Source organism: Onychomys torridus, chromosome 14 (assembly GCF_903995425.1).
Source record: "Onychomys torridus chromosome 14, mOncTor1.1, whole genome shotgun sequence".
Taxonomy (NCBI): Eukaryota; Metazoa; Chordata; class Mammalia; order Rodentia; family Cricetidae; genus Onychomys; species Onychomys torridus.
The window spans coordinates 75,601,688-75,622,818 of NC_050456.1; the positions used below are offsets into that span (position 1 = coordinate 75,601,688).

A 21,131-nucleotide genomic window follows, 5' to 3' on the forward strand; every position below is an offset into this window, starting at 1 on the left:
TAGAAGGCCAAGGTCAAGGTGTGGGCAGGGTTCTTCCTCTGAGGATTGTAGGAGAAGCTCCCCTTGGATGGTAGATGCTGTGTTCTGTCATTATGTTCAAATATCTTAGCCTTCCTCCCTCCCTCCCTCCCTCCCTCCCTTTATTTATTTAGAGGAGGGATGGTTTAATATTCTCTCTCTCTCTCTCTCTCTCTCTCTCTCTCTCTCTCTCTCTCTGTGTGTGTGTGTGTGTGTGTGTTTGTGTGTGTGTGTGTGTGTGTGTGTGTTTGCACACATGTACATGCATGGGTGTGAATGGGCTTTTGTGACTATATGGAGGCCAGAGTACGGAATTGGCTATCGCTGGTCCTTGTTCCCTTGAGACAGGATCTCTCTGTGAGCCTGGAGCTCACAGGTTTTTTTCCAACTAGACTGGCAGCCACTTTGGCCTGGCGATCCTCTTGTCTCTGCCTCCCTCACTGCTGGGCTTTCAGGCGTGCATGGGGCCATGCCTAGCTGGTTGCTTGTTGCTGGAATCTGAACTTCAATCCTCCTGCTTGCACTCTGAACTGCCACACTTCGTCTCCAGGCCTCTGGAACATTTCCATCATTCCAAACTGAAACTGTAACCCCAGTAAGCAGCAGCTTCCTAACTCTCACCTCCCAGTGCCTATCAATCATTTTACCTCCACCCACTCTAGGGAGGTCATATAAGTAGAATGCTACAGTACTTATCCTTTGGGGCTGGCTTAGTCAAGCAGCATAATCTATGTGGAAGCAGGTGTCAGGATTCTTCTCCTTTTAAAGCTGAAATCATATTCCATCCCATGGATACCCCACATTTTGTTTATCCCATCCATCACCAATGCATACTTGGGTTATCCCCATCTTCTGGCTGTTGTACCTAATGCTGGCATGCATGTGGACGTGCAAACATCTCACCACATCCCATATTTTAATTCTTTTAAATATATCCTCAGAAGTGAAATCTCTCTCTCTCTCTCTCTCTCTCTCTCTCTCTCTCTCTCTCTCTCTCTCTCTCCCTTCCTTCTGATTGTGACCAGGTAACTTGGGGGTGTGGTCATAGGTGCTTTGGACAGCACTATGTTCTCTGTTTCATTCATTCCCAGCCCTAAGTGTGGTGCCTAGCACTGGGCAGATGGTTTTGGAGAATGTTGAATGAAACAATAGTCATGCAAAGCCTCACATTTCTGGGTGATTTTTTTCTTATTGTTTCTCTATGAATAAAGGCTACAAAACACCCATTTTTCCTCTCTCTCTCTCTCTTTCTTTTTTTCACACATTGCACAAATGCTGTTATTAATCCCACTGAGCACTGTGGTTACATTGTCCTAGAGAGTCTACCTCATTAATTATGATGACAACATTTTCTGGGCTCAGGTCACAAATTATCTCAAAGTGACGTGGAATAATAGTCTGTTAAAATGTTTGGGCACAAAAAAATCACACATTATCAATTAAGTCTTTTGAGATTTTTCTTGCACACTTTAGATCTTTTAAAAATGCTGTCTAGATTATACTTAATTGACTTAAAATGCATACCCTTCTAATTATTCTAAATTTTGCTTTTTTTTTTAAACCCAGATTTTAAGATTGTGGGAAAACCATGGCTGTTTAATCCTCAAGGTTAAGAGTGTAATGATGCTCTTTACTGCCTCAAAAGCAAGTGGCCTGAGTTCTGAATGAACTCTTATTTGTAATTTCATTCCAGTGGAAATAATATCGTGTAAGAAAATCTGCTCTGTTTTGCAGATGAACTGGGTGTGTTTCTCCTTTCCTACTTCAGGGTTTTTTTGTTTGTTTGTTTTGTTTTGTTTTTCATCCTTAGACATTGGTTGTGTCAACCAAATAGTCACAAAGCACCCCAAACCAGGAACATAAGCATGGCTAAGAAGAATCATTTTTAATAATTTGCCTGTGGTTATCATTTTCTTTCCATGCTTAAAACACTGCACTTCCGCAGTATGTTTTCTTTCTGTGTGTGAGAGTGTATGATGTGTGCACTTTTATGTGTGTTCAGGCATGCACTTGCTGTGTGTGAGAGTGTATGATGTGTGCACTTTTGTGTGTGTTCAGGCATGCACTTTCTGTGTGAGAGTGTATGATGTGTGCACTTTTGTGTGTGTTCAGGCATGCACTTTCTGTGTGAGAGTGTATGATGTGTGCACTTTTGTGTGTGTTCAGGCATGCACTTTCTGTGTGTGAGAGTGTATGATGTGTGCACTTTTGTGTGTGTTCAGGCATGCACTTTCTGTGTGAGAGTGTATGATGTGTGTGTTCAGGCATTACTTGCTGTGCTGTGGTGTAGAGCTAGGACAACCTCGGGCATCAGTCCCTGTTTCCACCCTGTTTGAGACAGTTTTTTTTTTTGTTGTTGTTGTTGTGGTTGGCCACCACACATGCCAAGCTGTGCCCATGAATGCCCACATATCCCCTGGGTCTGTCTCCCATCTTACTGTAGGAATGCTGGGATTGCCAGTGGGAGCTCCCAAGGCTAGTTTTATCTGCACTCTGGGCATTCCAGCTCAGGTCCTCACCTTGTGTGACAAGTGCTTTATCCACTGAGCCATCTTCCCAGCCCCACGTCTCAGCTTTTTATACCAGCTATCCAATGTGTACTCAAGTATTACTGCAGAGCAGAGGGGAGAAAGCATAAATCCTGGGAGGGGAGCATGGGAAATGAGGAGGAGGAGAGCTCAGAGTGAGTATACACTAGTATTACATCTCACCCTTCTGAAACGCCTTCCCTACAGTACCTCTTACTGATGCAGAGGACCTACCTGGGTTGGGCAGGGCAATAAAGACTCTTGACTGGACAACCTATTTGCCAACATCTGTGGTCTCATTTCTCTTCCCGCAAAAGTTTGGGATGTGCATATCCACAGTCTTTACCTGTAGTGTCCAGGAATCCACCTTCCACCTTACATTGCCTCTCCACAATGCTGCAGGTCACCTGGAGCCCTCTGCCACAGCGCACATGGGTTTTCCTCCGGCCTGGTACTCTTAGATGTGCTCTACAGAGAACCGAGGACAGTGCCCACCTCTTGGAAGCTCTGTGCTGGCAGCTTCCTGAGGCCACTTCCTCCTCTGAGCTGCAGGCTTCCTGGCCTCTCTTTCAGCATTCCCTTCTCTCTGCCTGGCCACAGCTCTGCCCCCAGTACCCCTCTGATTTTCTACTTTCTTCTTTAGAAGGTTCATGCACGATCTCTTTGCCAACGTCCTCCAGTTCTGTCCCTGCAGCTGCCACAGAGTCCCGATGGAGTTTGGCTGTCCTCACGTGACCTTCTTCATCCTTCCGGCTCTGTGTGTCCTACAGTACTTTCCCTAAAGTCTATCCTCCATCCTTCCTCCCTCTGACCTCGGGATCCTCATTTCCGGAGCACTGAAGACACACTGGGCTGTTTTACAACAGATCCTGACTCTGGCTGTCCAGGTCACACTCAACCTCAGCCCTCCAACCCACTGATCCACATATCTGCCCGGAGACTTCCTTTTGTCCCTCCATCTCCAGAGTCTGGCTCCTGGTTCGCGGCAGGCCAACACCCCCCCACCCCCACCCCCCACCCCCCGGCTGACATCAGGCCCCACTCTTCTTTTTTTGCACTGTTGCCCACACCACTGCCCTTCACCCACCTCGTACAGTTGAATTAGCAGCATCTGGAGCCCTTCTGTCTCCACCCACCACATATTTTCCAATAAATAACTTTATTTTCTAAGTCCCCTTAGCAAGGACAGGGAACAGGCACGGCCATCTCTCTTCTGCCTACAGCTTTGGGTACCAGAGTGACAGATCTCATCCCTAGGCTTGTCATCTAATGAAGTGTGTATGTGGGGGAACTTCCAGAAAGATAGACTTCAGAGCCCCAGGGAGGTCTGGAAAGTTGCCCGATAACTTTGTATTCCTTTATTATTAGGTGACTATTGTATTCACGGCGTGGAAGTTAATACCTAGAACTTCAGAATTTTGCCTCCAGGGGACAGAGCCCACCCTTGGGTCAAGCCTTCCTTTCTCTGTCACTTGTCAGCATCTTTATTTCTGGCCGTGGGTAATCAAGTTCAGATCACTAACCCATGTATGTATAGGCTGGGTATGTTACTGACTCTTGGATCTGTGTTTTTCTGTTACTGACACTTGGATCTGTGTTTTTCTTACAATTTTCTTTTGATGACATTCTGGTCTGTTCCTAACGGTGAGCCCAGATCTCTGGATCTGTCAGAAGTTAGTCTGTAAAGAGACAGCATCACACCACACAGGCTGTGGTCACTGGAGAAGGAGGACCGGGTGGCCTCTTTCTGCATCGTTGGTCTCCTGGGGCACAAGGATTCTCATGGAGTTACAAGCCATGAGAACATGCAGACAGGGACGCTCCTTGCAGGACATGGCCCAGAGGGAGGCGCTCTGCAGTGGCAAGCACCACCATGGTTGTCTATGTTTGGTGCGGCAGCTGCCAGGGGCGCAGGGACAGCGCGTGGGGAACAGAGGGTGGGCAAGAGGGCCCCCCGGGGTCCCGGGACGGGCTGCAAGCGTCCCTCGCTTTCTCGCCTTCTTGTCTTTTGTCCCTGCGCCTCCTTGGAGCCTTCTGGCTGAGGATCCTAGGGGCAAGGACCAGGGAGGGGCACCAGGGCGGGGACCCAGGCGGGACCCAGGCGCGCCCAGCTCTGCGCCCCGCCCGCCACGTCTCCTCCGGGCCACGCCACCAAGGCCGCCCCCTCGCGGGCAGCGCGGGCGCCGGGTGCTCGTTCTCGGCGGCGGCGGGCCCGGGTTGCCATGGTGACCGGCGGCAGCCACAGCAGGGCCGGCCCCAGCGCCAGCGCCGCGGCGGCTCCGCAGGGCGCAGTGTGTGGGTGAGCGCGGCCGGAGCGGGCGCGGCCCGGCCTCAGCATGGAGGACGGCTTCTCCAGCTATAGCAGCCTGTACGACACGTCGTCGCTGCTGCAGTTCTGCAACGGTGAGCGCGGGCGGGCGGACGAGGGCACAGGGACCGAGCGGCGAGGGCCAGGCCGGGCCGCGGGCGAGGCCGCGCCAAGTAGCCCCGGTTCCCGCCGGCGCATTGTGCTGGGGCTGCGGGGCCGCGCCTCTCCCCGGCTGCGGGCTCCCGAGCTCCCCGGTGCCCGCCCCCGGGCTCCCGGTGCGGGCGGATCCGTGGCTCCTGGAGCCCCAGCGGATGCAGCGGTGGAAAGCGCGCGCGGGAGCCCGGGAGCCGGGAGGCCCGGGCGACCTCGGCATTCGGGGAACGTGTTGCTCTTTCGCTTCCAAACTCACATATGTTTGGACAGTGCTGGATGCAGAACTCAGCAAACAAATCACTGCTGAAACAAAACCCTTTTAGGATGCACGCAGGGCTGGCTGCAGATGGACCTCCAGAATCATTTTGGGGCCACTGGGATGGAATCATCAAGGTTTAATGTGATCTAGAGCCGGGGTGGACCTGGCTTAACAGTGTTAGACCTTACTTATTTTATTTATTTTGTTTATGGGATCATAGATTTTTTTTATTTTTTTTATTTTTTTTTATTTTTTTTTTATTTTTTTGCTTGTGTGTGTGAGTATATGTGTGGCAGTTTTTACAGAAAGGAAACATACATCGCTACCAATATGGCATCTTAAAAATACATAGAATCATACATGCTGTAAAGATTTTGTAGTCTCTTGCGGGGTTGGGAAAGATTTTCACTGTGCTCTGCATATTTTATCAGAACATGATGTGCGATAATTCATGCACAAAAGTTTACCACACATCTTTTTATTTGCATGTTGGGAGCTATTGCTTTATCAAAAGTTTGTTAAAGGGGGAAATAAGGATTTTAAAGAATTTGCTCAAGTGTGATCAGGATAACTTTTGAATTCTAGACTTGAACAACTGTAGAAATTTTACATCGCAGTTGTAATTATCATCTAGGGAGGCATTTCTTGTTAGTAACACCTGTTTGCAAACCAGAGCTGTCTCTGAGTGGTAAAGAGGAGAGAATGTGCTGGTTCATTCAATATGCTGATTTTCTTTGTCTGGTGGAATTTGCCCTTTTTGAAAAATGACTGTATAGACTTAGGGTTTTTTTTTTTTTTTCAGCTTATAATTTTCACGTGGGGGCAGATAGACTGCATTTGGTATTCAGATGGCCACTGGGGTACTTCATAGTATAGACTCATGGGAATGTTTTTGCTCCCGGGTAGGTCGAATAGCTTCTTCAATTAGCACTTTGAATAGTTTCCTTAATTGGCTGATAATCAATCATGTCTGAACAGCTACTTTTGCTGTCCAAGGTAGGTGCAACCTTTAGCATGTTTCTAGTAGAGTTCTTAGGTCGGCTGTGAAAGGCCTGAGGGTCAAAAGAAGGGTCGACACCCAGGCACAGAGCCTTTGCAGGCCCCACATGTGGGCATATGATTGATGGCTTGATTCTGATGATGCAAATGGGGACTGGGATTTTATTGGGGCAGTTCCTTGGGGTGGGGCGCCCAGGTCCTTGAGTAGTTCTGTCATGAAGTTGGTTCATTTGGGAGTGTTTTGGTCACTTGCCTTCTATTAACTGCCAGCTTAGAGACCTTGGTATGATATTTGGCTGGTTAATGAAGATGTTGGAAGGTGAAAACCAGCTCTTGCATGCTGGAGAGGTGACAACCTGAAGAAAAAATAGCCTTAAAATTAAACAATAATGGTACTTTCAAACAGCACAGACAACTGTTGAATTTGCCTCCCTTGAACAGTTAGTTCTGTGGTAATTACTTTTTCTTTTTCTTTCCCTTCCTTCCTTCCTTTCTTTTTTTTTTTTTTTTTTTTTTTTTTTTGGTTACCTTATTGACAAAAGTTTAAAACCAAAGAGACTTTGGAGGACAGAAATGGCAATTATCCAGAGATGTATTAGGCAACAGATGTGTTGATGTGAAATTATTCAGTAAGTTTCCATTAACTGAAAATATACATGAATGCCATTCAGTTAATTACTACGATGATTCAGTTGAAGCAGCGGGTCACTGAGAAGCCATCTCAAGAAGAACTAAATGAAACATTTGAGTATTTCATTAGCAGCACTGGGAAGAGAGTCCTCTGGCCTTTTAAAGCAGAGATTTACATTTCAATGGCCAGACCCCAGCAGGATCATATGCGAACTCACACATGTTCATATGTCCAGCTCGTCTTGTGCTTTTTGAAATGACAGGGACTCAGATGTCCTGTAGCTGTACTGTGTCAGTCTCCAAAGAGGCAACACACACTTACCAACTGGATGATCACGTGACACGATACAGGCGGAAGGTGACGCATCAAGGAGAGAAACTCCCCTCAGCAGTGAGATGTCTAATCTCTCTCCACTTTGCTCCTGTTCTCCCCCTGACTTGCTTTCTCAGGGCTGCTGTGTAGGAAGTCCTGAAGCCTCCAGGCGCCTGAAAATGCTGTCCACACACATCGATTAGGAACTCGCTCTCACTTAAGTTGAAATTTTGTCCATTTTTTCCCCTTCTAAATATTTGGAGTTTGTAAAGTGGGCTAGAAATCACAAATGTGTGTATGTGTGTGTGTGTGTGTGTGTGTGTGTGTGCAGGTGTGTGAAGGGCAGAGGTTGGTAAATGGTGTCTCTATCATCCTCTACCTCACTTTTGAGACAAAGTCTTTCTTACTGAATCTTGGGTTTGCTATCTCCCCCTCTCCCGGGGGCTCTGGGGTTATAGATGTGTCTCCATTGCTCCTGACTTCATGGTAGGCATGGGAGATTTATACTCAGGTCCTCATGTCTGCATGGGTTACCCACTGAGCCATCTCTCTAGTCCCACAAACTTCTTTTTATGAAAACAGTATTTTGAAAAGTGGACCATAGTTATCTTTTTAAAAAAAATTTTATTTATTTATTATGTATACAGAAGAGGGTTCCAGATCTCATTACAGATGGTTGTGAGCCACCATGTGGTTGCTGGGAATTGAACTCAGGACCTCTGGAAGAGCAGTCAGTGCTCTTAACCTCTGAGCTATCTCTCCAGCCCATAGTTATTTTTTTTTTAAAAAAATTTATTCTGTTTTCTTTATTTTTTAATTTTCATCAAATTTATTTAAGTGTGTGTGTGTGTGTGTGTGTGTGTGTGTGTGTGTGTGTGCAGGCCAGAGTACAACTTGAGGAAGTAGGTTCTCTCCTTCCACTCTGTGGGTTCCAGGGATGAAACTCAGGTCATCTGTGTTGGAGACAAGTACTTTTACCCACTGAGCCATCTACCAACTCTTATTTTATTTTTATTTGTTCATTTTTGTGGTGCTGGGAAACAAATATTTTCATCATACCAAAAGTACCCATAGTAACTCATTGCCCTAGCCTCTGGCCATCATTAGTTTACTTCCTGTTTCTATGGATTCTGGATATTAAAAAATACATTTTTAAAAAGGTGTGCTTTAATTATGCATATTTGCATTTCTGTGTGAGGGTATGTGCCCATGACTACAGGTGCCTATGGAAGCCAGAGGTGTCAGAACCCTTGCAACTGGATTCTTGCGAAGTTTCTGAGCTGTCTGATATGAATGCTGGGGTTCAGACCGAGGCCCTCTGCGAGTGCACGCTCTTAACTGCTAAGGCATCTCTCCAGCCTCCCAAAGATATTTTTAATTGTCATAGATTACTTATACACAATGATAGGCTTCATTAAGACTAATTTTTTTTTTCTGTTGTGGATACCAACATGCATACTTCTGTGTAGACATATGTCCTTATTTTGGGGGGGCAGATTAAAAAGAATGGAATTTCTGGGTCCTGTGGTGCCACTGGGTCTAACAGTTTATGAGCCTATTTGAAGTTCTTGAAATCTAAATCTAAAGCACTTTTTCTTACAATTGCTAATAAAACAGTGAGATCCAAGAGAGAACGAAGTGGGAAGTAGGATGTCCCTGCTTTGGACCTGTAGGTCCTTAGGTGTTCCTGTCTGTGAGCTCACCTGGTGAGTCAGTGGCCACCCTTGCTGGGCAGGTCTCTCATTTCCCTGCTTGTTTTCTTAGACCTTTGAGCTGATTCTCCACAGTCAAGTCGACCAGGAACTCAGAGGTGAATCAGACCGATGTGGCTGCTCTGGCTGAAACAGGGAGCCTCTTATCCTGCCTCTTCCCCTGCTGTGCTGGAGCAGGGTGCTGGCTGCTGCTCACTGTTCTGCCTGGAATCCTTTCTGACCATCAAGACCCGTTTGTAGCCAAAATCTGGACTCCCAGTTTGCTCTCTGGGTCCATAACAATCAAAGTTAATCCCTTGTTTAAAACAATCCAATGTAGTGGGTCGTCCTGTGTTTGAAGCCCACCAGAGCTCTTCTAGACTCTTCTTTTGGCTAAACATTAACATAAAACTTGCAGGGCATGGTGGTGCATGCTTTTAGTCCCACCACTCAGGAGGCAGAGGCAGGTGGATCTCTGAGTTTGAGGCCAGCCTGGTCTACAGAGTGAGATCCGGGATAGCCTAGAGAGATTGTTTCTGAAAACAAACCAACAAACCAACACCAAAACAAGCAAAAGACAGACAGATAGATAGACAGACAGGCAGACAGATAGAAAGATTGCTCATTTTCTGCCACTCTAGACCCTCAGTTTTCCTGATTTGTGTCTCCTGCTTCTTTTTGTCTGTGTTCCTTTTTTAACAAGTTACAGGTGAATGTGACTCTCTAGACACAACATTTCTGGTTTTGTTGGGGGTGTGTGTGTGCGTGCGCGCATGTGCGTGTTTAGGGAACAGCCTCTCTTGGTGTAGCCCAGTCTGAATAGAACTCTGAACTTCCTGTCCCCACATCCTGAGTGGTGGAATGACATGGCCAGCCCGGGCCATCATGGTCATCCCTGACATGTTTATTTTTTAAATTACATTTTTATTATTTGTGTGAGGTGGTTGGGGGATGCCATAGTGCCCACATAGAAGTCAGAGACCGCCGGATGGTGGTGGTGGTGGTGGTGGTGGAGGCGGAGGCGGAGGCGGCGGTGGCGGCGGTGGCACACACCTTTAATCCAAGCACTTGGGAGGCAGAGGCAGGCGGATCTCTGTGAGTTCGAGGCCAGCCTGGTCTACAGAGTGAGTTCCAGGAAAGGCACAAAGCTACACAGAGAAACCCTATCTCAGAAAACCAATAAATGAATGAATGAATGAATGAATGAATGAATGAACGAACAAACAAACGAACAAACAAACAAATAAATAAATAAATGTCAGAGGCCACCTTTTGGGGATCAGTTCTCTCCTCCTATTTGGGTCCTGGGAATGGAAACAGGGTCATTAGGCTTGGCAGCTGGTGCTGAACAATCTTGCCAGCCCCCTAGTGAGGTTTTTAAGTGGAGCCAGACATCACCCTAACAGTCCCATCTGAGGTGATATTGACTCCTCTTGTCGTATTATATAATTCCCTCTAATTTTACCTCAGTCTTGTATTTCACACGATTATGGCAAAGTTCTTGCTTTGATTTCCTTACCGTTAATAGCTTTTTTTTTTTTTTTTGAGGAATTTCCTTCTATAAGCAGTGAGTGCTCTCTCAAATCACAGCCCGATATAACCTGTGCTGTGCTGTGTACATGCCATCATCACGGCATTTCAGTCTGGAGGCACCCTGGAGGTTGAAAGGGTTTGGCCTTGGCTCACAGCCTTCGCTTTCCTTCTTGCCTTTGAAAGAGGTGTTGAGAAAGACCTTGCCAGATTCCCTCTGGAACCTGTGAGGACAGAGTGTGTCTCCTACCTTCCCAAGGTGGCCAGTATCTTCTTTTCTTTCCTGACCCTGGCCGGTCAAGCTTACTTCACCTGCCTGCTCAAATTTCAGTATCTCTGGAGGATGATCTTTCCAGTACTGGGAATCATTTTCTCTCGCTTTGAAATGTTGTCGTTTGCTCGTTTTATATAAGTTCTCACTATGTAGCTCTTGATGTTCTGAGCTCACTGTGTAGACCAGGCTGGCCTTGACTCAGAGATCCGCCTGCCTCTACCTCCTGAGTGCTGGTATTAAAGGAGTGAGGCACTGCATCCAGATAGAAATTTATTTCTACTGTATTTCTACTTTAAGAATTAACAGTGAGCCAGGCAGTAATGGCACACACCTTTTAATCCCAGCACTCAGGAGGCAGAGGCAAGTGGATCTCTATGAGTTTGAGTCTGGTCTACATAGCGAGTTCCAGGGCTACACAGAGAAACTCAGTCTCAAAAAAAGCTCCCCCCCCGAAAAAAAATTAACAGCAATTTAATAATAATATTTAAAAACTTAAAATTACATTTCTACTTACATGGGTGTACGTGTACATGAGTGTGTGTGTGTGTGTGTGTGCATGAACATTAGTGTTTTGCACTTCTGCTGTGGCATGTGAATAGAGATCCAAGGACAGCTTGCAGGAGCTGAATCTCTCCTTCCACTGTGTGGGTTCAGGGTACTGAACTCAGGTCATCAGGCATAGTGATAAGTACCTTTACCAACTGAGCCAACTTGGCAGCCTCTGGATAATAATCTTAGTCATGTCTGATGTTTGTGATACTGGTGACTGTCTTGTGGTCAGATTTCAAAATGACTAATACTTAAAAGTTTCTCCTGGACCTAGGAACTCCTGAGGGAACCAGCTGGACACCAAGAGGCGTCTCCAAGCCTCTGAGGTGTCTTATACTCTCCTGCTGTGACAGAGCTCTGACATAGATTGCCGTGGCATATCAAAAGGAAAAGCCTCTATGGGAAAATGCAAAGTGAGTGCCTTGGGAGCACTCCTAATTGCTGCAAGACCCTCCACCCAGCAAGGCCTCCATTTCATAAGGAAACCACAAGCATTTATGACATCATAAACAAGTCCAAGTGTTTGGGTGGGAAAAAAAATCCCCTGAATTGTGTTTTAAAAGCGATCATTAATTGGTTATTATTTGTATCTGAGATAATGTGAGTCCCTTTCACACATTCTTTTAAATTTAAAAGAAATAGTTGAGTAGGATGTGGATGAGAAAAGAGAAATAATGTCTTTGTTTCTGCTGTTACAGTCTGTTCATGTCCTGAAGCTAGTTGCCTAAAAACTTGTGTTGCTGTCAACATGGGAAACATACACAAAAGCCTTGCGCACTCTAAAAAAAGCTATTTCTCCAAGGATTCAGACCTGCTCGAATTTGGAATTAGAATCTTTTTGCTTGTTTGTTTGTTTTTTGTTTTGCTTTATTTATTTATTTACTTGTTTGTTTGTTTGTTTTTGAGACAGGGTTTCTCTGTGTAGCTCTGGCTATCCTGGAACTCACTCCATAGACCAGGCTGGCCTCGAACTCACAGAGATCCACCTGCCTCTGCCTCCCAAGTGCTGGGACTAAAGGTGTGCCCCCTAGCCTTTGTTTGGTTTTCTTTAAAGGCAAATTATTTATTACTCATTTAAGAATCAGATCGAAGGCTGGTGAGGTAGCAGACGTAGCATGATGTAGGTGGGGCAACCAGGAGCTTAATGCTGTACTTAGTGAGCTCAAGGCCAGCCTAAACTGTGAGCTCTTATCTCAGCTACCCTCATCCCCGCCCCCCCCACCTGCAGAAAAGAAAACCAGGTAGACACACTTCCAGTTTTGTTTATTCAGAACTGTACCTTTCTTTCAAAACACAGTCAGTGTGGAAAACCACACGCTTGTAGTGTCTGCTGATCTTTCTTTATCCCGCTAGCTTTTTGGAAAACATTTAAACTATTGGTCTTACTGGCAAGAGAAATCTGGGCTGTGATGTATGTGATGGCCGGAGGCTAGGAGCACCAAGACCAGAGAGTCTGGGGTCTTCTCAAAGGAAGTTTCCTACAAGGGCTTTGGGGTCAGAGGGAGAGAGAACCAGTGAAGGCCGCAGGCCCCTGCAGGTGGTGATTGTGCTGGAGTGTGGTCCAGGGCTGATGGTGTGCTCTGCTCCGTGCACCCTTTGTAGGAGGTACCCCCTCTTTGGTGCAGTCGAGGGGCATAAAGCTGTTCAGGGCAGGTGTGCAGGAGAAGGTTCAAAGGTTACTTGGCAAACTAAGCTGATTTCCAGTGCGTTCAGAGCAGTGTGATTTCCAGTGCACACCTACAGTGGGCTCAGAGCAGTGTGATTTCCAGTGCACACCTACAATGGGCTCAGAGCAGTGTGATTTCCAGTACACACCTACAGTGGGCTCAGAGCAGTGTGATTTCCAGTACACACCTATAGTGGGCTCAGAGCAGTGTGATTTCCAGTGCACACCTACAATGGGCTCAGAGCAGTGTGATTTCCAGTGCACACCTACAATGTGCTCAGGGCAATGTGCATGTTACATACAGAGCTGGGGAGATGGCTCAGAGGGTAAAGTCCTGGCCATGCAAACATGAGGACCTGAATTTGGATCCCTAGCACCCATGTCAAAAGCCAGGGATAGCAGTGTGCATCTGGAATCCCAGCACAGGGCATCAGACAGAGGGTCCTTGCTACCATCAATCTAGTCAGTTAGTGAGCTCCAGGCACAGGGAGAGGTCCTGTCTCAAAAAGAAGGTGGAGAGCAACTGAGGAAGACATCTGATCTCTGCCCCTCTCCACACATGCACAGACACAGATACCCCATACTGTTAAATGCGTGGTTCCCCTAGACACAGAAGGCTTTGTTCCCATCCTCACGTGTCACTTGGCTCAGTGGATCCTCCTAGACTGTCTGCCCTCCATCCCTTCTGCCTGAGCTCAGCCTCGCCTGTTTCCCAGGGTAAGGCTTGGTTCGAAGAGCCTGCCCTAACCACGCTCAAGCCTCAGTCCCCTCAGTCCAGTTTCCTTTGTGTATTCCACAAGAATGTAGGACCCCACTGTGACCATGGTCACTCTGCTCCCAGGCTCCAGTGACCCGCTGGGCCCTCCTGCCCTGGTCCTTAGGAAGCCCTGCTGTGCTCATCAGGAGTGAAATGTCAACACGGTTTTCAGTTATTTAGTGACCAACAGCCTGTGCTGAGAAGCCTGAGGAACTGGGGGGGTGGGTGCCGCAGGTGTCTGGGTGTCATGAGGCTTCCATCTTTCCATCCCACTCACTGCGGGCTGGTGGGGTGAAGGCAGGAAGGCATCCAGACCCAGGAAAGCTGCAGGTAGCTCAGGGCAGAGAGTGGAGTGAGGGCCTCTATGCTGGGTCTTCCTGGGAGCTGGAAGAAGACGGGAGAATGTTGAGTCAGGGGAATGACTTGAACAGACTTTCAATTGTTCTTTTTTCTTTCTTTTCTCTTTCTTTTTCTTTTCTTTCTTTCTTTCTTTCTTTCTTTTTTTTTTTTTTTTTTTAAGTAGAGATTTCTCTGTTTTGTCCATACTGGCCTTGAACTTCAGCCCCCATGTGATCCTCCTGCCTCAGCCTGGGCTTGTAGATGGCAGTCACCTCTCCTGGCCGGATTTTCCGTGCTGAAAGGTCACTGTCAGGAGTGGTGGGGAGGGTAGGCTGGAAAAGCAAGCAAAAGTACATGGGGAGCCTGAGGCTGAACTCCAAGGGGAGGTTGTGGTAATTGATGCAGGACGGGTGGGGTTCCAGAGAGATGAGTGGGTGACGTCATCTGCACTTAGGACCAGAGAGAGGGAGACAGGACAACACCTGGGCTATGTCTCCTCTAAGGCAGAGACAGGAGGCAGGCGGATGAGCAGCTCATGGGTTAGTGTTAGTCTGTGAGGGACATGAATGTGCAACTGAGGTGCCGAGCAGACCAGGCTAAAGTGTCTGGAGTCCCAAGGTGCCAGGATGGGGACCAACGTTTGCCAGCTACCAGCGCAGAGAGTAATTAAATCCACCGCCTGGATGAGCTCACTTAAAGAGACACTGGAACACTCTTTCTGAGGAGTGATAGAGCCCATCAAAGTAGCTTGCTGCTCCCTCCCTTCTCTCTTTCTTTGGCACCCAAGGTCCTCCAGGGTGCACACTTAGGGCTCCTGGACCCTTAGCACTCATCCATCTACTAGTGGGTAAAGTGCCCTGCTTGACTTAGGGTCTCCCCAGTCTGGTTCCCAGGGTTTTGTCAGCAGTGACTGGCACAGGGTAGGCTTCCTGGAGAATCTATTCAGGGGCGTCTTGTCTCTGAGGGCCTCCCTGAAGACTCGGGGGCATGTACCCTCAGCAATCCTCCCTCCCTGGAGAGCCAGTAGACAGGGGCACTCAGAATCATGAACGTTAGGATGAGGAGTGGCCAGGTCTGACAGAGTCAGAGCTCCCCAGCGCTCCTAGAGAACAGCACTCGCTGGACACTGTCACGTAGATCAGTCAGTAGAAGCATTTGCCGAAAGTGTATGGTGGTTAACAGTCTTAGCACATTATTTTCCAACAAAGTGACTGATGTAATGAAGTGGCTCCTGGCAAAGCCAGACTTTTTAGCCTTAAAAAGGATTTGACTTAAACACCTCCAAACACAAAAGAAATTATGTAACAAGAATTTTACATCCTTAAGAAAATGGTGCTTCAGTTAGGATGTGATTCAGCGGAGTTGGGACTCTCTCATGCTATAGCGTTTACAAGACATTTTAGCTCCGGTTGTGGGCATCATCGTTGGAAAGCCTCAGCAACAGCACTTAGTGAGTCTCTTGTGAAGCGAACCACACCCATGCCTACCACGTGGCAGCCCCTCCCCAGGGAGTGCAGAGCTCTAATAGAGATGCAACCATGGGGGTTGGCAGGGTTTCACAGAGACACAACCATGGGGGTTGGCAGGGTTTCACAGGGTCCATGCTGCAGAAAGGGACAGAGTGGGTACACGCTCATGGCTCCCAGGTGTTAAAATCTGCTTGCTGTACTGTTTCTTTCCTGTCTTGAGTGTGTTCTGTCCAGTTGACATAATTTGGTGGTATAAAAATGTGTCCAGGGGCTGGAGAGATGGCTCAGCAGTTAGGAACTCTGGCTGCTCTTCCAGAGGACCCGCATTAATTCCCAGCTCCCACATGGCAGTTCACATCGGTCTGTAACTCCAGTTCTAGGTGATTTGATACCTTCACACCAATACACATAAAAATAAAGTTAAATAAACTATTAAAATGTGTTCAGATTGCATTTTGGGCTTAATTAGATCTAACACCCTAGAGCGACTGTTTCCTAAGCAGAAGTTGGGCATTTTGAAGGTAGGGACCATGTTCTCTTATCTTTGTCTCTCTGGCAGAGTGTGTGCACTGGTGTGTGTGTGTGTGTGTGTGTGTGTGTGTGTGTGTGTGTGTGTGTGTGTAGGTTTAGCAGGGCAGGAGAGAGCAGCCCCACTGTTCTGGAGTACGCCCCTAAGCACCAGGTGTTGATTTGTGCACTCTGTGTACATTTTCTTGGTTGATACTCACAGTTCTGCTCTAGAGTGTCTGCCTTAACTGTGTCTGTTTTGACTGATGAGGAAATAGGTGCAATATTTTAAGGAACTTGCTCAAGGTGAAGTTCAGAGCTGGGGTTTGAGCCCAAGTACTGTGGCTCCAGTGTCTGGGTCACACTGAACACTGGTTGTGTCCGATGAAGATGGAGACGGGCTGACTGGAGACAGGAAGGGGCCGAGGAGATGGCTTGAGCTGTGGGGTAGGTGACACTCATGTTACCCAGACAGCTTTTGCTGGTCACCTGGTGCGCTGTGGCAGGCCCTGGTGTTATTATTGCTGCAGCCTGGATATGGATATTGTTGGGCGCACCTGTTCCCAAGGCTTCATGTGCTGAAATTTAATCTCCATTATGAGGCATTCAGAGGGCGGGAGGGTAATCTAGTGGTGGTGTTTCGAGGTGGGGCCTTTGAGAGGTAATTAGAATTAGCTGAGGCTGACGGTGTGGAGTCCTGTGATTGAATCCTAAGGTGGGGAATGCTGGGAGGGAGGGGCACACTTAGACACAGGCACAGACACACGCATACACACACTTATATACAAGCGTACACACCCATATACACTTATGTACATGCATACACACACCCCCACCCAAACACACGTACACTTACACATATCCACACATACACTTACATACATGTATACACATACACTTACACACATACACTTATATACATGCATACATACCCCCACCCCCCACACTTATATACATGCATACACACCCCACACCTCACACTTACACACACACACACACACACACACACACACACACACACACACCACCCCCTGTCTCATCACATCATACCCTAGGCTGCTTTGGGACTCTGCCAACAAGAGGCCATCGCTGTGTGGAGCCCCTCAATCTTACACCTCCAGATTATGAACCACAATGACCTCCTTTCTTTATAACTAACCAATGTGTGGTTTTGTGTCTTGGTGACAGAAAACCAGCGAGAACAACTGGTACCACATACTTGTTGTTTATTTTTAAATTACACTTCATTTACACTTTTAAAACTAGGAACGCTACTTATCTCTGAATTCTGGGACATCTTACGGATTGAGCCGTAGGACAGCGCCCAAGCTCAGTATCTCTGTGTCTGTTTTTCCTTCTGCCTCGCTGGCCAGAGGCAGCCTTTCCTCCAGGAAACCCTTGGGCCCAGCCGCTCATACTTCTGGGAATTTCTGACAGTGCACGGCTGTCTGATATTCTTCCTTCTGCAGCCCTGTCCCAGTCCCTCTGCACACGGCTCTTTCCTCATGCTTCAGGACCCACTGCACACTGTGGGAAGCCCCCTGAGACAGCATAGCTACCTTGTGCCCACTCTAACCCCTAGCCAGACTGGGAACTGCCAAGGACAGCTGTCGGCTCAGCACCGGTGTGGCCGGGATCTGCCTGTTGAGCCAGAGTCAATCTTTTCAGGGTGGGAATATTAACTGGGAGCTTTAGCGTGCTCAGAAAGCTCTAGAACTCTGGGCTTGGTGTGTAGCTCTGTGTCAGAGCATGCACTTGCCATGTGTGAGGGCCTGGCCTCCCTACCTGTACTAAAGAAACAAGAAGGGCCAGATCATGGCTCACAGTGCTCCCCTGGGAGGTATGATGCCCTTGGCTCACTCCCTAGTGCCAACAAAGAAGAAGAAAACCATGTTGGGACATCTGGTGTTAGTCACTGCTGCCGCCTCTAGCCGTGTGTTGAAGCCTCCATCTCTCTGTTGCCACGTTTTCCAGATTCCAAATTTTCTTCTCACCTTCTATTTACCTTCCAACTCTTTTCAGCCAGAGAAGAATGTAACTGTGGCAAAACCCATGTGCCATCTTAACTGTGTTTGAGTACATGGCTCAGCGACACCAGGTCATCCAGGCCCTATCTGTCCACAGACCTCTGCTTATCATTCCAAGCTAAAACTCTGTCCCCACTGAATAAGGCCCCTCTCTCCCCCACCCCCACCTCCCCAGGATGGCCATTCTACTTGGTCTTTGGGACTTTGAACACTTGGGATCCTCCGGTGAGTGCAATCATGTACCATTGTCTTTCTGTAAATGGTTTATTTCCTCTAGGGACCCTTCAAAAAACACTGTTCTTCTGAAGCCATGGGATTCCAAACCGAGTGAATGTCTAACTAAAGATTCAAAGTCTGGTGTGGAGTGGGGCAAACACCCATGCATTCTGGCTGTCACATGCCACAATGACATGTGCCAGCTCACATGCACTGTGAGTGCCTCTGCTCAGCCCAGGCAAGGCTGCTGTTTCACCCTGGATTCTCAGTGGTAAATGAGCTTCGTCTCCTTCAGGGCCAGACTGAAGCCACACTCAAGGATGGGATAGGACGCTGAGGTGCTGGCTCTGAGACCTGCCTGTCTTATCCAGCCTTCTAGCAGTAGTAAAGGTTATTTGGCTAATGAAAAGAGACAGGCGTCTGAGCTGTGCTGGGAGTTGGGTGGGGTGGGGACCAGACAGGGAGTTTAGCAGTTTAGAGAGCTGATGAGGGATGCATGTTTGCTAAAGAAATCCCATAACATCTGCTTTCTGATCCAGTAGCGTGCATTCTCTCTGCGCTAGCTCAGACACTAAGAAAGGAAACAGCAGATGTAGGACCCGGGACTAGGGAGGATCTGGGCTGCAATCTTGGAATATCTCTGAGTTTTTCTCTTTCTCGTCCATCCCTACCTTCCTTCCTTCCTTCCTTCCTTTCTTCCTTCCTTTCTTTCTTCTTTTTTAAGATTGCTTTATGCACGTTTGGCACAATCTTCTGACATGAACGCCTGATTGGGGCTTCCAATTTCCAGGGCCATTTAAAGAGATAAACAGGCATAAGCTGCACGTGCCACAAATGAATAATCCTTGGGAATTAGCACAAAAGATGACGTGTGTTCTGTCTAGAACCTTCTCTGTGACTGACCACAGATGACTTTTGCAGAGGCTGGGAGCATGGGCTTTGGAGATAGGTGGGCCTGGGTTCTATCCAGGCTTTGTCCTACATGGCTGAGATGATCTGGAGCCTGGAGAACTGCTTATCTTCCCTGACCTCACATTCCTTGGCTAGCACAAGGCTGGGTGGCTCCAGGGTCTGAATGAGGAGATTCTGTAGAGTCCAGGTATAAAGAATGGAACCTCAAGCTGGGCCACTAAGGGACTCTTGGTAAAGACACCGTTACACAGGCCGAGGGAGGTGTGTGCGCAGATGGTTAGAACAGTGCCCACACCTGGTGCAGACCCAGTCTAGACCTGCTTTAGATAGAGCTGTGCAGACAGAGGCCATGGCAAGCTGACCCGTGTGACCTCACATGGGGAAGCTGAGAAGTTAGCTTCCTGGCTTCATTTTCCCCCTCTTTCCACCTGCGGGGCAGACCTTGGGTAAGGGGAGGCTTACCAATGCAGCCCACTCAGTCTCCCTGTGCTGAAGACAGGGATGGGGTATGAGACAAGACTGTGGGCACACTCAAGGGACTGAGCTCCATTTTCTAGGATGGGAATGCTAACATTTAATGAGTGTGGCCTTTATCCTGTGCTATTACAACTCGGTGTCTCCTGAATGTTGTCAACTGGGTTGACTTCTCCGTGTTCCCAGTACCCACAGTAGGTATCCCATGAGTGTTGGACTTGGGAGCCTTACTGTATCTCCCTGAGTTGTGTGTGCCGAGAATGCCATGGCCCTGTGGTCATGCCTTACCCCTGTGGCTCTCCTGTTTCTATACTGAAATGTATACCTGTTCCTTAGAAATCAGTTTCAGCCTTGATCCTGGGTGGAACTTTCTCTTGCCTCACAGGTTTATGGTCATTCTCTGTTTCCCAGCTGGTGTCCACATTCCCCTGAACAGTGCTGGCTCCTCTCTGTCTTGTGGTTAGCAGGGTGTGCTGTGGTTTGCGATGAATCTCCTTAAGAGAAATGCTCCATGCTGCCTCTTTATGTGACTGTCCCCATTGCTCTGCATGATGTCTTGCCTGTAGTGCCCCACTGGGCACTTGTTGAGCGACAAACAGTATTAAACTTACTCAAAAGTCTGTGCTATCTTTATATTGTGAGAGGCAGAGGGGAATCCTGGATCCTGAACAGACTGTCTTTGTCATGTGAGGCCCTAGCACACATTTCCATAATGACCCAGTAATCCTGATTACTGCAGAGTGGACTTTGATTTGTACAGCCCACATCCACAGATCATACATGTGTGAACACATACCTGACAAGAAGTAACATCTATTGTTTTGTTTATCTATTTTTTGCTCAACATGACCTCTAAGTGTAGGCTAAGCTGTGTGTTCAGCAAACAGACAGCAATCTGTTCCATTTTGTGAGGGATTTAGTGAGAGATGATACAGTGTGCACAAAACTCTATACTCTGCCCAGGGGAGGGCTTGAGGAAATGTTGGAATAATGATGAAACACTTATTTTTAGCTAGTTTGTTGAGCTACAATCCCACTATAACTTCAATATAAAGCAGTCTGCCCTGTAGTACACACACACACACACACACACACACACACACACACACACACACACACAGTGTTGGTTTCAAGATGGGTTCTCTTGTTGTCCACATTAGCCTTGAATTTCTGAATTCAAATACTCCTCCCCCCTCAACCTCCCAGGTTGCTGAGGCAAGAAGAACATCAAATCAGTCCCTCACTTTTTGTAACCAAACCCTGAGGTTAGGGAGTCCTATTTTATTACGTTTCTCTTACAGATGTCCATGCTGACGTGTTTCCAGTCACTTAGCCAAAGAGTTAAGTCAGTGACTGATCACAAGTCCAGTCTCCCAGTGAAAACCCAGGGCTCTTTGAACTGTCCCAAGCTACTGTGGTCTCTGTGTTTGTACGTGCTGTGCTCCATTCATCTACATTTATGTATTGGGAAAAAAAAAAACAAAACAAAACAAAAAAATGAGCCTGTAATCT

At 47.5% G+C, this 21,131-nt stretch overlaps 1 protein-coding gene across 7 annotated transcripts in view; it reads left to right on the forward strand.

Annotated features, from left to right (window-relative positions):
- Eml1 (EMAP like 1) overlaps positions 1 to 21,131 on the forward strand; it is a 163,219-nt gene that overhangs the window by 46,935 nt on the left and 95,153 nt on the right. For 2 of the 7 annotated variants that reach the window (XM_036205664.1, XM_036205666.1), the window contains exon 1: positions 4,516 to 4,949. The exons of the other annotated variants lie outside the window; for them this stretch is intronic. In XM_036205664.1, coding sequence (XP_036061557.1) covers positions 4,883 to 4,949 — 67 coding nt within the window. In that variant the 5' untranslated portion in view covers positions 4,516 to 4,882. Of the gene's footprint in view, positions 1 to 4,515; positions 4,950 to 21,131 lie in introns of those variants that run through there. 7 annotated transcript variants of the gene reach the window in all.